At 40.8% G+C, this 17412-nt stretch overlaps 1 protein-coding gene across 1 annotated transcript in view; it reads left to right on the forward strand.

Annotated features, from left to right (window-relative positions):
* The window catches only part of PPAT (phosphoribosyl pyrophosphate amidotransferase), a 61326-nt gene extending 44125 nt beyond the window's left edge, over positions 1–17201 (forward strand). Inside the window, exons 3-11 of the mRNA XM_032224600.1 lie at positions 1385–1591; positions 8364–8476; positions 8610–8755; positions 9549–9621; positions 10644–10795; positions 12725–12852; positions 13196–13417; positions 13664–13784; positions 16006–17201. Coding sequence (XP_032080491.1) covers positions 1385–1591; positions 8364–8476; positions 8610–8755; positions 9549–9621; positions 10644–10795; positions 12725–12852; positions 13196–13417; positions 13664–13784; positions 16006–16181 — 1338 coding nt within the window. The 3' untranslated portion in view covers positions 16182–17201. The remainder of the gene's footprint in view (positions 1–1384; positions 1592–8363; positions 8477–8609; positions 8756–9548; positions 9622–10643; positions 10796–12724; positions 12853–13195; positions 13418–13663; positions 13785–16005) is intronic.
* The last annotated feature ends 211 nt before the right edge of the window (positions 17202–17412 follow it).

Raw genomic sequence — 17412 nt, forward strand, 5'->3', positions numbered from 1 at the left:
TCCATTTCCTCCCCACTCCAGGGAAAGGTTACTGCAAAATCCCCATTCCCTCCTGATCAGCTGGGACTCGGGACACAGAGAATAGATGGGGGTGGGGCCAGTCAGAGATGGTATTTACCGCTTCCTGAACTACTCAAAATTTCCGCTACCGGTTCTCCAGAACTGGTCAGAACCTGCTGACTACCACCTCTGACTCAAATTTGTAATTTACAACTCTCCTAAATCTAACCATCAAAATCATATAAAGAGCATTATAAAGTAACGAATGTAACTTGTGTGTCACAAAAGGAATGTGAACAAAATATTTAGAAAATGATAACGTGGTAGTATTTGCGTGTGTTGTAAATTGATTTAATGGATTTAGTTAAGGGATGTCTTAATCACCTCCCTTGTGGATTACGCTCCCTGGGGCTGCCCTTGAAACCATCTGAAAGCTACAAATGAATAGCTTCGGAATACAGTGGCATGGACTGGTTGCCTTGTGGTTCACTTGAGTAAACCAGTACTGCGGGGGCTACATTGACTTTCAGTTGCTTTCCCAGTGCAATTCAAGGGGCTGGTTCAAACATCAAATGGCAAAGGTCTAGTTACTTGCAGGCAATCTCCCCCAGGGCATCTTTCCATCATACTAAGTTACTTAGGGCGGCGGGCTCCAGATGTCCTTCCTTAAATGTTGCCATCTGATAGGTCTTCGGAAGCAAACTCTTTGGATCTTTGTCCCACCTTAGATCCGAGAGATTCCTACCCTTTTATTCTTCCATAGGGCTTGTCAGAGTTCTGACTATTAGGAGCAACATGTCAGCACGTACCCAAGTGAAGCCAACTTTGACCCCACGTAATTTACGACCCAATTATGACACTGTTTCCCCACCCCCCAGGGTGTGTCATAAATCACATTCTCCAGCGGAGCACTTTCATGGGCTGTAGAGATCACGCCCCTCCAGCTGCTGTGGGTAACCTGGGAGACAGCCTTGAGAAAGATAGGCCTGGAATGTGCTTCTGTTTCTGGTTGCTGTGCTGCGTCATCAGATTCCCATCCCCCTTGCCTATGGCAACTCGAGAGCAGGCCAGGGATGCTTTGCAAGTTGACATGGCCTTTTTATCCAACCTTTGGACCAGGATGGGGGTTGAGCTGGGCAGATATTTGATCTGGTGCCTGGGAAGGGAGGAATGGCACTTTTATTTTTAACCATGGTTTTTTGGATTGTTGAGAGTTGTCTAGATTCATCGTATGAGACAGGCAGTCATATAAGTTTTGTAAATAAATGTCCATTAAGTAGTTTTTTCTTCGAAATACGCTCATTAGTTTTACACTGCTGTCTGCTGTAAGCAATACTGGGAACTCCCTTTTAGTTCATCCGTCCCATTTCCTTTTTCTTCACAGGGAATGGGTCTTGTTAATCACGTGTTCAGCGAAGATAGTCTGAAGAAGCTCTACGTTTCAAATCTTGGAATCGGCCATACAAGATACTCTACCTCTGGGGTGTCTGTCCTTGATAATTGTCAACCGTTCGTGGTGGAAACTTTGCATGGGAAGATTGCGGTCGCCCACAATGGAGAGTTAACAAATGCAATGCGACTGAGGAGAAAGGTAGGGATCTGTTTTCCTAAGATGAGAAAGCTGAAAAGGATAGTAAATTCACTCATAATAGAGAAGGTTTATAGCCATTTGGTAATAGGATGCAAAGATCATTATAAGAGTACAGTCCAAATTCATTAAGACAATTCAAAGATAAATTCCTTGTGTGTCCAATCATACTTGGCCAATAAAGAATTCTATTCTATTCCAATGTATAAATTGTAGGGATTGAGATCAGATGGAAAGAAACCTAAATTCTAAACCCAACCCTAATGCACAGCAGCAATGTGAGCTTGTATGAAGCTTTCTGTTCACCTTCTTAGTCATCTTGGAATACTGCATCCAGCTTTGGTCGCCACAATATAGAAAAGATGTGGAAACTCTAGAAAGAGTGTAGAGAAGAGCAAGGAAGATGATTAGGGGACTGGAGGCTAAAACATTTGAAGAACGGTTGCAGGAACTGGGTATGTCTAGTTTAATGAAAAGAAGGACTAGGGGAGACATGGAAGCAGTGTTCCAATATCTCAGGGGTTGCCACAAAGAAGAGGGAGTCAAGCTGTTCTCCAAGGCACCTGAGGGTAGGACAAGAAGCAATGAGTGGAAACTAATCAAGGAGAGAAGCAACTTAGAATTGAGGAGAAATTTCCTGACAGTTAGAACAATTAATCAATGGAACAACTTACCTCCAGAAATTGTGAATGCTCCATCACTGGAAGTTTTTAAGAAGAGTGTGGACAACAGTTTGTCTGAAATGATATAGTGTTTCCTGCCTGAGCAAAGGGTTGGACTAGAAGACCTCCAAGGTCCCTTCCAACTGTTATTCTGAAATCTTTTCCATCCTGTCCCCTCTAAATCAGTTTATAATCACTCATGCATTCAGCATTTAGCCATTCTCCCTCAGAAGACTCCCCCATGTGGATGCCTGAAATGCATGCTTTTTAGGCGTAGCATATCTGCCCAGGTGATGGTGAACACCCCCATAGGTCTAAGGCAGTGTTTCTCAACCTTGGCAACTTGAAGATGTCTGGACTTCAACTCCCAGAATTCCCCAGCCAGCAAATGCTGGCTGGGGAATTCTGGGAGTTGAAGTCCGGACATCTTCAAGTTGCCAAGGTTGAGAAACACTGGTCTAAGGCCTATAGATATGGTCTGCTTATTCTCTGACCCCTTGTTCTCTCTCAAGCAGGATGTTGGTGAGAAGAGAAGGGTGCCAATCACCACCATGTTCACCTTTAATTCATTCTCTACCACACACAGTGTAAATCTGATAATTGATTGTTTTGAGTGCAGTTCAGTTCACTGTCGTATCTGTAGTTGTGAATGAAACAAATTGCCAAAGAAGCAAATCACTTCTGGAAATTTACTTTGGGCAGCTTCTGAATATGACTGAGAAGATGCACGTTTAACATCCCATTGGTAGAAATGAGAGAATTTGCATACAATGTGTTGACTATTAGTCAACTATGGCTATTCCTCCATAATTAGTATATATAATTATCATCAACCTGAATCAATCCACTGTAGATTTCTTCATTCGTTTGTTCTGAATTGGGTGGCTGTCAGTGCCAGTCAAAAATAAATTGATAAGTTAAAGACTAGATATCATTATTTACTATGCTGATCCAGTGCAAGTTGGTAGATAAGATGTTTTTCAACTTCCTAGTCTAGGGCTGGGAGAAACTGCCTAACCCAAAATCACCAAATTGATTTCCATACCTAAGGAGACCCTCAAACCTGATTATCTCTCTTTTAGTCCAGTACCTCTACTGCTGCTCTATACTAATTAAGACAGTGACATTAAATTTAAAATTAGAAATCCTAGTCTTACAGACTCACAAGAGGGCTTTGTTTTTTTTGTGAATGAGAAATGTGGGATACAAATTTTTTCTGATCCTAGCTTTTGATCCAAGTTCCCCCCCCCCCCCCTTGTTCCATTCAAGCACACTGATCTATTTCGGTCAATTGCATTAGGATAGAACAGAACATAACAGCAGTAGCAATAACAGAAGTGCAATTAGATACAAAAATAATTTTTCTCCAGTGCAGAAGCTCTTAGTGTACATGCAAAACAACTGAGTAATAATAATCGTAATACAAATAAGAGCGGATATTGAAGAAAATAAAGGTGATGATGATGATGAGCCATACAACATAGGTAAATGTACATAAACACTAGACTTCACTGTGAGAATTAGGTATTCAGCAGAGTGATGACATGAGGGGAAAACCTTACCCTGTGTTGTGGCCCGCCACAGCAGATTTGTGAGGAGGTTGGGGAAGAACATGGGCCGGTCCTGGAGTCTGGGGAAGGCTCTGATGAGGGCTCTGTGTCGGAGGCAGAGAGGGGGCCAGAGTCGTATGCCAGTTATCGGCTGCCTTCAGAGTCAGACATCAGTGAGGCAGACGAACAGCTGGAGCCTGTTCCCAGTGTGCGCATGCGCAGAATGGCCAGACAAAGGGAACAGCTAAAGAACAGGGGTCGACTTGGGAGTAAGGCCACAGGTGGACGGCAAATGGCCCCTCCCAGAGGAAATAAAAGAGGAGCGAAAGGGGAGTGGAGTTTGCAGGAGACAATTAGTTCACTTAATTGGTTCGTGACTCTCCCAGACTCCTTGCCAAGTTGTGCAGATTTCGGCCTGTCAGCTCTCCAAGCCAGGTAAGGTCTGTGACTGTAAATTGTCCCTTGAAAGACTTTGCTGGATGTGAATGAGCAGAATTCACAGTCAATTAATAAAAGGGGTGTTTTTCAGGACAAGGAGTTTGCTTCAGGCTCTTGGGAAGCCTAGGTCAGAACACCCTGTGTCTAGTATTGTCGTCCTGAGGGGAGGAGTTGAAACAATTAATGTCCAGGATGTGCTCTCTGACCCATGTAATATAAAAGTCTTCTATGGAAGTCAGGCTGGTTACAATTGTTCCTTCTGCCGTCCTAACCATTCATTGGAATCTGTACCTGTCCTCTTTGATTACTGTTTACCAAACTAAACAGTTACAGAAATGCATGATGACAGACTCAATAATTGCTCTGTAAAACTGTATAGTTTTTGGGACAGACTGAACTTTCTGAGTTGATGCAGGAAGAACATTTTTTTTCTTGCGGTTTTTTTTTAATGGTGGTTCTAATGTTAGGTGTCCATTTCAAACCCCAGGACATTAAAGAGACCCAAAACTTGAAGGATTCTACTGCTGATACTGTGCTGTTAAATATAGCAAGGGGTGGTAAAATAGAAGGGCTCCTCCTAAAATCCATTCTTATCTCTACAGTTTTAAGTATGTTTGGCTCCTGATTGTTACAGCTGCACCACGATGCAGTTGTTCAACCTCCCTTTCACTGTCTCAAATGGGTCCAATGGCACTTGTATCGCCTGCAGACTTCAGTACTTTAACAGTGGGATCACCAGACATGCAGTCATTGGTATATAGAATAGCAATGGGGAGAGCACACAGTCCGGGGGGGGGGGGGGCGCCTGTGCTAATTGCATGGGTTGTCGATGCAATTTTCTCTAGCTACACCTGTTACTTCCTATTTGTCAAAAAGTTGATAATCTACCTGACAAGTGTGGACAGGCACAGCTAGCTAAATCAGTTTAGAGTGAAGAATTTCTGGAATGATTGCATTGAGTGCTGAGCTGAAGTCTCCAAAAAGGAGCCCTGAATAGGTACCCGGGGATTCGAGATGTTGCAAAGTGTTGCGCATGTTGACAGCAGCATCATCTGCCAGTCAATTTGCTCGGTAGGCAAACCACAAACCACAACAGCAGATCCGTGATGATTTTCAGGTCGGCCAGCCCTAACCTCTCCAAGGTCTTCATAACTTCTGTGGCCATTTAGCTTACTGATGTAAGGTTTCTTAGGAACTGAGATGATAATAGAGCATTTGAAGCAAGAAGGAACATGACACATCTCCAGTGACTTATTGTTCTGAACTAAGCTTCCCCCAAAAGCACAAAACAGATTCCTGATCCTGACAAAACCCTTTTTATTAAACGAATGTGAATCCCTCTCATCCACATTCAGCAAAGGCCTGGCAAGCAGTCTTTCAAAGGTGACTTTATGACCACAGACCTTATCTAGCTTGGAACGCTGCCGTGTAAACATTTTCCAAATGCAGTGCAGTGCAAGGAAAGAATTGGCACAGAGTCTCTGAGTTTCACGGACAGATCTTCACAGTCCTGAAATGAACTAACGAATTGTTTCTGGCAAAAGCCCACACCTCTTTCACTTCTCTTTTATTTCCTATTGGGAGGGGCCATTCACCATCCACCTGTGGCTTTACTCCCAAGTCGACCCTGATTTCTTAACTGTTCTTTTCTTCTGGCAGCCCTGTGCATGCACCCACTGGGAACAGGCTCCACCTGTTCCTCTGCCTCACTGCTGTCTCGCTCCGAAGGCAGCTGAGAACTTCCAGAAGGCTTTGGTCCCATCTCTGCCTCTGATGCAGAGCCCTCGTCTGAGCTTTCCCCACCCCCAGGACTGGCCCATGTTCCTCCCCAACCTCCTCACTTTCCAACTCTGTTGCCAGCTCCACTGGCCACTGTCGTGCCACGACACTCATTAAAGATGTTGGTGAAGATGGGGGTCAGATGTTCAGCAAAGGTTTTCAAGCAAGAAGGAATTACTCCACCTGGGCCTGGCGCTTTTCTGATCTTTTGTCTATGAAATAGAGCTTGCACAGCTTTTTCCAAGATCACCAGAGGTTGGGGGGGGCAGAGGGATGACATAGGTATTGGAGATTTGGCTGCTGTTGTATGTATCTGAAATGGGGAAGGTAGCAATAAATTACACTGACATCCTCTCAGACCTACATTGGAACACATTCAGGTCATCTGCCAGTTGCCAGTTATCTTCAGTAAAGGAAGGGAAATCCCTTACAATGATGTTCTTCAGGCTTCTCCTCACAGTTGCTGGTTCAACAGCTGAGAACTGGTTTCTCAGCTTTTCGGAGTAGCTTCTCTTTACTACTCTGATCTCCCTTGTTAATACATTTCTGGCCTGATTGTACAAAATCCAGTCGAGGATTTTATTTATATGCCGCCCTATTCCCGGCGGGACTCAGGGCGGCGCACAAACCCAAATAGGGGAAGGGAAACACAAAAACTACAACAAAAAATACAGGGCATTTAAAACAACCAACAGCCACACGATTTGAGAGGGGAAGGGAACTCATCGGCCCCAGGCCTGCCGACACAGCCAGGTTTTAATGGCTTTTCGGAAGGCCTGGAGAGAGGTGAGGGTCCGAATCTCTGCAGGGAGCTTGTTCCAAAGGGCCGGAGCCGCCACAGAGAAGGCCCTATCCTGAAGGCCTCCTCTTTGGCACAACATAGCTGCTTGAACGTAGCTGTCAACCAAGGCTTCTAACAGATTAACAGAGTTGGAAGGGACCTTATAGGTCATCTAGTCGAACCCCTGCTCAAGCAAGAGACCCTACACCACTTCTGACAAATGGCAATCTTGACAATCTCAAGTGATGAAGCCCCACAACTTCTCAAGGCAACTTCTGTTCCATGGGTTGATTATTCTCACTGTCAGAAAGTTCCTTCTCATTTCTAGGTTGAATCTCTCCTTGGTCAGTTTCCATCCATTATTCCTTGTCTGGCCTTCAGGTGCTTTGGAAAATAGCTTGACCCCCTCCTCTCCGTGGCAGCCCCTCAAATATTGGAACACTGCTATCCTGTCTCCCCTGATTCTTCTCTTCACTAGACTAGCCATGCCCAGTTCCTGCAACTATTCTTCATATGTTTTAGTCTCCAGTCCCCTAACCCTGTTAATTGCTCTTCTCTGCACTTTCTCCAGAGTCTCAACATCTTTTTTATGGTGCGGTACCAAAACTGGATGCAGTACTCTAGGTGTGGTCTTACTAGGGCTTTATAGAGTGGTATATTGTGTATGCAAGCTCTTGGTAGGCACACAGGGGTCCATACAGAAGCTAAGTCATATGGCACAGTATCAGTGAATTTATCCGAACCCTCTGAAACAGTTTCAGAAACACTTCAGTCTGCATAGCCTAAAGTTCTAACTTTGCTTCCTCCATGCGAGACTTCGCTGTTTTGAACATAGGCTTTGCAGTTTTAAGTTTCTGCCTGGAGGGAGGGAGGGAGGGAGGTGGATCATGCAATGATCAGAGAGACAGCCACTCTCTCCCAAGAGCGGTACACACCTTTTAATGTGGTGTAGCAGTGATCCAATATGCCGTTGCCTCTAGTGAGCCAGCTAGTGCCTCTAGTGAGCCAGCCAGTTGAGTGTATCTGGGCAGCTCAAGTTGAGTTGCTTACGGTTTCCTGTTCTCTGAAAAATGGAAGACTCTTTTCTTTTGTTAAAGTTTCCCAAAACTCTCTGTGTTGTTTCCCAGAAATGCAGGGTCTCATAGTCAAAATTTGGGGGTGGGGGTGGGGGAGCCATACAACTGGAAATGGCAACTACTTCCTGATTTAGTCTCTGTATCTTTGATCAAAGCATGTTTGTTATTGTTAGTATAGAAAGAAATGTTTCAGTTCCCATTAGAAGGCAGCCTATAACTTAACACAGTGCTACCCTATGTTGTTAGTCTGTTATATTGGTAACAATCAATATAACCATAACATCACTTTTTGCATGCTGAGTAAAAAGTTTACCATCTGCACCGAGTGCTAAATTCATTACATGGTCATCTGGATTCATTATGCTGTCCCCATTGGCACTCTGCCGACTTTACACACACACACACACACACACACACACCAAGGGAAGGGGGAAAGAGAGAGACTGCACTATAATTATCTATAATAATCCTTTGTCTTTTGTTACGCAGTTAATGCGTCATGGAGTGGGATTGTCTACCAGTTCTGATAGCGAACTCATCACTCAACTGTTGGCATTCACCCCACCTTTAGAGGAAGATGATACACCAGATTGGGTGGCCAGGTAAATCATGTGGCTCACGAGAGAAGAATTAAAATCAGTAAAACAGACCTCCATTTATGCAAGGTCAAACTCCCAGCCCACCCTTGTTGGAATTCTTGTAATGAGTGTATTAAACTAGCTTTTCTATTTTCAGGATTAAAAATTTGATGAATGAAACCCCCACTTCATATTCACTTCTGATGATGCATAAAGACATTATTTATGCGGTTCGTGATCCCTATGGCAACCGTCCTCTTTGTATCGGCCGCCTTGTTCCAGTAGGTGATATCAGTGGAAAAGGTATGGTTTCCCTATGTGTAATATATCCCTTTGAGAACTATAGTTGAAAGTATGTTCATTTTTAAAAAATACTACCTTTCTCAAATTCTTTTTTTTTTTAAATCAGTGAACCATCTATCCTTTCACCTGAAAAATGTAATTGCTGCACTTTGTTTAGGGAAGGTCACCTATCTTTAAGTTTCTGACGTATTCTTCAGTAAACGTAACATACACTTGTGTGCTGTATTAAACTAAATTGTAAAGTAAAACATATTCAGTGGATATGTTTATGATTAGTCTGTGACATCTGGAATATTTGAAAATAAATATTTTTGGTATTCCTGACCGAGAATAAGAACATATTCAAATGTATCAATGTACATTTTAATTTAAATGTTTTTAAAAATTTAATTTAAATATTTTTTAGAATTATTTGAACTTTTATGAATTAAATTTTGGAAAAGAATCTTTGGCATCTAGGCTAACTAATGTGACATTAGTTTTTTTTTTCATACCTTTCACTGTATATTTGCTATAGACAGATACATTTTTCATACTGCTATCACAGCAAAGTGTAGATAATGTATTTTGTTAGTGAACAGGCATTTTGTTGTATTTTGGAAAATCCAAGTATACTTATTACATCCTGCAAGTGTCTATTGCCTGTTTAAGTAGGCTACTTCACCTCTTCAGTTTTATTATAGAAAGCAGCAGTTGCAACCACAGCAAATGTTGTGTGTAAAGTTAAAGGGAAAGAAATAAGATTCTTAGAATTATTAAGACATTTCTTTAATTTTTGTTGAATTTATTACAGGGAAAAACAATGCTGAAACTGAAGGCTGGGTAGTTTCTTCAGAATCCTGTAGCTTTTTATCTATTGGTGCAGAGTAAGTTCATAATTCATTTATTTAAAAGCAATTAAAAGCAGATTACTAATTTCTTCATTGTTTAAGCAAGAACTGGGCACTGCATCTACCATATTGGAGTACAGCAGTATTTAGTTTTAAAGCAATAAATTCAATATTGCACTGAATCGTTTTGCAGTGTTGGGATTAGGGCACTTCTTAAAATATAGATGTCAAACTCGCCATGTCATATTCATATCACGTGACGTATTGCAACAGTTTTTGCCTTCGCTTAGCTGGGGTAGACGTAAACTGTGAATGACGCTTTTGGCCCATGGGTCTCCAGTTTGTCACTCCTGTCTTAAAAGATAAGTAATGAAATAATTCATCATAATCTAATAATTCACCTGGTTAAGAATGGTGAAATCCAAATGAAATACAATAGAAGGGGAAATAATATAAGGTGAGCGGTATTGATTGATAATTGCTATTAGAAAGAACAGGAAGCTCCTGTTCGTATTGTATTGTGTAAATGTGGTGTACGCCTAGGTTTTGTATCTGTGTATTTTACATGTTTGTTAATAAAAAATAAAAAAAATAAAAAAAGAAATAATTCATCTGTGAAAACTAATCATGAAAAAACTATCAAGCTCTAAATATGCTTTTGCTTATGCATATAGAATAAGAAAATATTTTATTTGTTCTTGAAATTGCTTCATTTGCATGCTCAAAGAAAATTTGATTTTTTTTCTTTTTAACTTGTCCCATTTTTTTTCAATTTCAAGGAAGAAGTAAATTCTTTTAGAACTTGAGAAGATAATTTAAAAACAAACTGCCTTCCCGTTATAAGGAGGTATAAGTTGAATAAGTAATATGTGCAGAATAATAATCAAAAGCATCTGACAAAATAAAGAATAAATATAGATTTTTGTAGATACCTTTGCTCTTTAGAAAAAACATGTTGTTGTTTTTCCAATCTGAAAATGATATTTCTCTGTAATCAAATACCAGTGTTTCTAAGCAAAGCAGTTGGGATATTTAACACATGCAACTATATTTTAAAGATATTATCGGGAAGTCATGCCTGGAGAGATTGTGAAAATATCCAGACATGATGTCCAAACTTTGGATATTGTACCGAGGCCTAAAGGAGATCCAGCAGCATTCTGCATTTTTGAATACGTGTACTTTGCAAGGCCAGATAGCATCTTTGAAGGTAAAATATCCCCAAATCATCTTTGATTTAGATAACATTATTTTAGATTTTTAAAATTATGAAGTTATTCTAAACAAACCTTAACATCTTACCGGGTACTTGAGAGAAATGACACAACACAAGCTTTATCAGTGTTGACCCTGTCGTAGAATTATTTTAGATTTCAAAAATTATGATGCTTTTCCGAACAAATCTTAGCATTTTATCGGGTACTTTCGAGAAATGTCACGAAACACACTTTATGAGTGTTAACCCTGTGGTAGAATCAAGAAGGAAGGCTTTCGTAATATGTGCAGAATTAGATAGGATTATTTAACAATAGGACATCGTTTAGCATGAAAGGCATTTCAGTTCTTTGTCAATTCCTTTGTTTTCTTTTCATAAAAGGGGGGGGGGGAATTGTAGTATTGGTGGGTGGAAAGTTGTCTTGTGAAGAATAGAGATTGGGAGGCGGCTTCAGAAAGAAATAGAAGAAAACAAGCATAAACAAGCGATAGTAGGCAAGTCAGTTAACAGCTTACCTTATAACCGTGATGGCGAACTTATCACACACGGGCCACAGGTGGCACACAGCATCCACTCTGTGGGCACATGAGCCATCGCCCTAGTTCAGCTCCACCGTGCATGTGCGTGCCCGTCCCTCTGGCCAGCTGGTCATCAGATCTCTCCTGTGCATGCAGGGGGCACTCCCAAGGGGATTGCATGTGCGGGGGGTGGGAGGCGTGCAGGGGGCCGCATGCTCATGGGGAGGCAGGGTGCATGTGCGGGGGCCATGCGCACATTGCATTTTGGGGGTTCGGGCATGTGCACATTGGCGTGCGCATGTGCTTTGAGCACTTGGTCTGGAAACGATCAGCCGTGACTGTCTTGTAAAATGCCGTTTAGCACAGGTGGGGAGAAATCTAGAAGTAGCATTTCAAACCCTGCCATGAAGCTCAGCATAATTTAACTCAATATATAAATGAGGGTGGAAAGATCCCATTATATTATAGCTTTCATGATTCCGTGTTTGCTATGCCAACTTTAAAGATATCTCACTTAAAGACTGTAGAGGCAGTCCTCGACTTATGGCCATAATTGAGTGCAAAATTTATGTTGCTAAGCAAGACATTTGTTATGTGTGTTTTGCCCCATTTTATGACCTTTATTGCCACATTTGTTAAGTGAATCTGGCTTCCCTATTGACTTTGCTTGTCAGAAGATCACATCACACACACAGACAAACACACACACACACACACACACACACACACACACACACACACACACACACACAGAGGACATTGAAACCATCATAACTATGAACCATTTGCCAAGTGTCCAAATTTTTATCACATGACCTTGGGGAATGCTACAATGGTGAAAAACAGTCATAAGTCACTTTTTCAGTGCCGTTGTACCTTCGAGTGGTCATTAAACAAATGGTTGTAAGTCAAGGACTAGTATAGTTCTGGCTTCCTGGATTTGCTCTTACAATTCCATGATAGCGCAGTGGTTAGAATACAGTACTGCAGGCTAATTCTGCTGACTATCGGCTACCTGCAGTTGGCAGATCAAATCTCACCAGGCTCAAGGTTGACTCAGCCGTCCATCCTTCCGAGGTGGGTAAAATGAGGACCCAGATTGTTGGGGGCAATAGGCTGACTCTGTAAACCGCTTAGAGAGGGCTGTAAAAACACTGTGAAGCGGTGTACAAGCCTAGGCGGTATTGCTATTATAGACCCTTGGATGCCTAATATGGAAGCTGCTATGTAAATTAAAATTAACCAAATGTATTAGGTCAAGTGTTTATGACCTTCATAGTTGAAAGACGCTTCTCAGAAAGTTAAATTAAAGTGGCGCCTCTATTAGAGGTGTAATTTTAAAATCAGAAGAGAGACTTATGGCCAATTCAGCACAAAAACACACACGTTTTCATTCTTCACATAGGCCAGATGGTATATTCTGTAAGAAGGAGATGCGGTCAGCAGCTTGCTATTGAGGCCCCAGTGGAAGCAGATTTGGTTAGCACAGTTCCAGAATCTGCAACTCCTGCAGCCCTCGGCTATGCACAGAAGGTATGTTTTAAATTGTACTTTTTTCAAAAAATTATTGTTTATAATTGAGCCCAATAGAAATCAAAACATCGGGAAAACACGAATGATTAAAAAAAAATACTTCGGATGCCTATTACCTTTACTCTGAATTAGAATACCAAATGAATAAATGGTGTCACCAAAAAAAAATAGGGGAAATTGTACTAATGCAGATTTTGAGCACTTGGTCTTTCCTTTGTGCCAGTTCGAAGGGATGAATTAAAGTCAGTTCATTGCAAACCAATTGTATTTCATGTGGAAATGGTTTTAATCGCTGCACTAAAAAAAAAATGTACTTTGATCTTTGTGTCTTGCTTGTTTTCAGTGTGGCCTACCGTACGTTGAAGTGCTTTGCAAAAACAGATATGTAGGAAGAACTTTCATTCAGCCAAACATGAGGTTAAGACAGCTGGGAGTGGCCAAAAAATTTGGAGTCTTGTCAGACAACTTCAGGGGAAAGCGAGTTGTCCTTATTGATGATTCGATTGTGCGAGGCAACACTATTTCCCCTATAATTAAACTATTGAGAGAATCTGGTGCTAAGGAGGTAAGTGTGCATATCAGGGGAGACGAAGGAGAAGAGATATTTCATCACTAACTGTTTCTCTTTCAATGCTCTTCTGCTTCTAACCACTACTGTTCTTGCTACTAAGACAAACCCAGTCAATTCTTCAACAGTGTCTTCTGTTCTTACCCTTATCCTTGTAGGATCTAACGTTGACTCAAGTCGCCCGTTGCAAATTATGATATAATTAAAACACTGCCAGTATCATAATAGCGTTTTCCCTCACAGGTGCACATCCGTGTGGCTTCACCTCCAATAAAGTTTCCGTGTTACATGGGAATAAACATTCCAACAAAAGAAGAACTTATTGCAAACAGGCCTGAATTTAAAGACCTAGCGGGCTACATAGGTAAAAATATTTTTATTTTTCATCCGAGCAAAAGTTTCAGACTTCGGGCAGCCAGGTTTAATCTTGAAGTCAAACTGAGTTATTACAGCAGAGATCGTTATAGCTATAATTAATACAGTTGTGTTGGTGGTTATTAGAGTAAAGCATTGAAGATTTTTTTTTGAAAATTAGTGGAGCAATGCTCTCTGCCTGTCACCTGTGTCTTTTTAGCTCTCTTTTGAAATGAAGGGTTAAATTTTCTAGACATATTGAACTTCAATATTCTTCTCATTTATTGAGATTAGAACAGGCCAATCAAAATCAATTGCTTAATTTTGAATAGATAATTTATACCATATTTTTTGGAGTAGACGACACACTTCCCCCCCCTAAAAGAAAGTGAAAATTTGGGTACACTGAATGTAGCCCCGGCCCCCACCCTTTGGCCTCTGCCTCCCAGGAATTTGCCTCCTTGCAGCAAATATCCTGTTTCAGCTTCAGCCTGATTAGAACAAGCAGCTGATTGTCGGTTGGATCGGCCTCCCAGCCATCAGCTGTTTCAGACTGCAGGGATAGCCATAGCCTATTGCCGCCTCTGCGCACTCCATTTTCGGCCTCTGTGTGCCTCATTTTCTGCCCATTCCGATCCTTGCTGCCCAGAACAGGCAGAAAACGGGGTATGCAGAGGCTGAAAACAGGATGCGGAGGCCAAAAATAAGCTATGGCAATCCCTGCAGCCTGAAACAGCTGATCGTCGGGAGGCCCGACAATCAGGCTGTGCTAAACTGAAACAGGCTGTTTGTTGCAAGGAGGCAAATTGCTGGGAGGCAGAGGCAGATGTAGATTTTTTTTCTTGTTTGCCTCCCCAAAAGTTAGATGAGTCTTATACTTCGGAGCATCTTATACTCGGAAAAATACGGTGTGTGTGTGTGTGTGTGTGTGTGTGTGTGTTATGTTAAAGCACCATGGTTTCCTGCCTGGAAGGCTCCTAGGGAGCAATATGCTCCCTCCCATATTTGGGCATATCAGGTGCTTTGACATATAAAGCCAAAATCTTTGCCTTAGGTAGATCTAAATCAGTGGTAGTCAACCTGGTCCCTACCGCCCACTAGTGGGTGTTCCAGCTTTCATGGTGGGCGGTAGGGGTTTGCTGTAACTCTGCTTTATAAATTTTATAAAGTAAAGTTACTTCCCTACTTTATAAATCACCATTACTGTGGAACTTGTGGGCAGTTAGAAAATTTTACTACTAACAGATACACAAAAGTGCGCGGTAGGTATAAAAGGTTGACTACCCCTGATCTAAACAATGTTCAACAAACTTTTCAATTTGAAAAATCAAGATTAGCTAATGCTAATTAGCTAATTAAAATGTCATGTCCTTGTTAATATTTGGGATTTTTCTTCCTGAAAATAAGATTTTTTTACAGTTGGAATGTCATTGGAAAATAAAACATTAATATCATACTTTAACACATTTTAACACATTTTAACACATTTGTTTCATTCTTTTGATTGAACTATGATTAACAAGCATTATCAAGTAACTGAATTAACAGAAACCCAAGATGCAGAGATAAAAAGATACCAAAAATATAAAAATTTGAAATCGACAATGTAAAGGAAAATGAAGGCTTTTTACCTGTACAAATTTCCCCTACATGTGAAGTCAGTAGTTGGTGCAATTACCAATTACTGTATTTTATTAAAGATCCAACTATAGAAAATCTTTGAGTTACCGTATTTTTTGGAGTATAAGATGCACCTTCCCCCCCCAAAAGAGCGTAGAAATATTGACATCAACATTCAGTGTCTTATACACTGAATGAAGCCATTTTTGGCCTCCCGAAGCCCACCCCCCGCATCCCATTTTTGCAAATAACGGGGCATTTTTTGCAGAAATTGAGACATTTTTGCCTTCCCCCAGCCCGCAGGAGCACTATGCAGGCTTTAGCAGGGCTGGGGGGAAGGCAAAAATACCTCCGTTGTTTGCAGAAAATGGCCCATTTCTGCCCGTTTTTTGCAAAAACTGGGGAATTTCTGCCTTCCCCCAGCCCTGCTGAAGCCTGCAATGTGCTCCTGGGGGCTGGGGAGGACAAAACCTTTTTTTTTCTTACTTACCTCTTCGAAATCTTGGTGCATCTTATATACCAGTGCGTCTTATAGTCTGAAAAACACAGTAAGCAATTTAGTCACCGTTAAAAATATTACAATTTCAATGATACATTTTTCCTTCTCCCAGGCGCTGACAGCGTTGTTTACCTCTCAGTAGAAGGATTGGTTTCGTCTGTTCAAGAAAGCATAAAAGCAAGACAAGACCATGAAAATAACCTAAAAACGAACAAGTTCAAAAGCGGGAAAATCGGCCATTGCACAGCTTGCCTTGTTGGAGTATATCCAGTGGAACTGGAGTGGTGAATTTTGTGAATGTTATCACCAAAGGCTTAAAGCTTGGAACTGATGAAATGTTGTGTTGCTGCTAAGCAAGTAATCAAACCACTCACATTTGCCTAAAAACCTTATTTGGAGAGGGATAAAAAAAAAAAAGGAGCAAAAAAAAGAATAAATTTTAAAACAATCACGCAATAGTTGCTATAGTTGGTGGGAGGGGAGTTTGAATGGGTAAAAGACCTGGCAAAAACTCTTGATTCCATAGGTGGCCTTAATCTTTGCCAAGAATCTTTGATGGAGATCACCTAAGGCTTTCCCTCACAATAATGTAGGTTTCTTAACAATGACATTGTAAGAGGTTGTGAGCCGTTAAGCCATCTGACATTTTAAGCAGTGTTCAATTATTATTTTAAAAATGTGAATTTGATCTTAAATCAACAAACAGATCTTTCAAGTTTCACTTGTCGCTGGTTTTATCTGGCAATACGGAATCCCTGTTTTGTATAGACGGAGCGTTTTTTTTTTTTTTTTAAAGCCGCAACTTTGATCTATAAATCTGCTACCAAAGACTGAATATTATTTTTATATAGTGCTTGGTTGAGACAAGGAGCCTCAGGGAACTGCTAAACAAATAGCATCTAATGCCTTCAGCATTAATTTAAAAAAAATAATAATAATCTGGAAAATATACCTTAGAAAAGTTGCTTATTAAGGAGGTGCGCCAGGAAAAAAAATATCTTCTTTCAGATTCAGTGCTTAAATGTTGACTTCTTTTGCTGCAACCTCCAAGCACTGAAAAATTAACACACAACTTTATTTCAATTCTCGTAACAAATTTAAGGATAATTAATATATTTTGCTAGTTTTAATCATTTCATTTTAAATATAAAAGTTCATTTTATTCATGCAGATTATTATTCTATTTAATAATAGTTTGGGGGGGGGGGTGTATTTGGAATGAAAGCCAATTCATGTATATAATTCAGATGACACCTCTGATTTCAAGTCAAAAATAAGTCTGTTCCTACTCCAAAGCCCTAACCACTAAATAACCTAACAAAGGGATTTGGTGCCTGATCAGAGGTAGTGATAACTTTCCAAACTTATAAAGTTTCTTTCCAAAAGTTTTTTTTAGGAGAAAACTCAGTCTGACTCTCAAGATCCAGTTATAGAGATATAATTCATACCAGCCTGCTGTTCTTTTTTTTTTTTTGATTGCTGGAGAAATGACATGAAATACTTCTTGCTGTGCTTAGTC

This window comes from Thamnophis elegans, chromosome 9, assembly GCF_009769535.1.
Source record: "Thamnophis elegans isolate rThaEle1 chromosome 9, rThaEle1.pri, whole genome shotgun sequence".
NCBI lineage: Eukaryota > Metazoa > Chordata > Lepidosauria > Squamata > Colubridae > Thamnophis > Thamnophis elegans.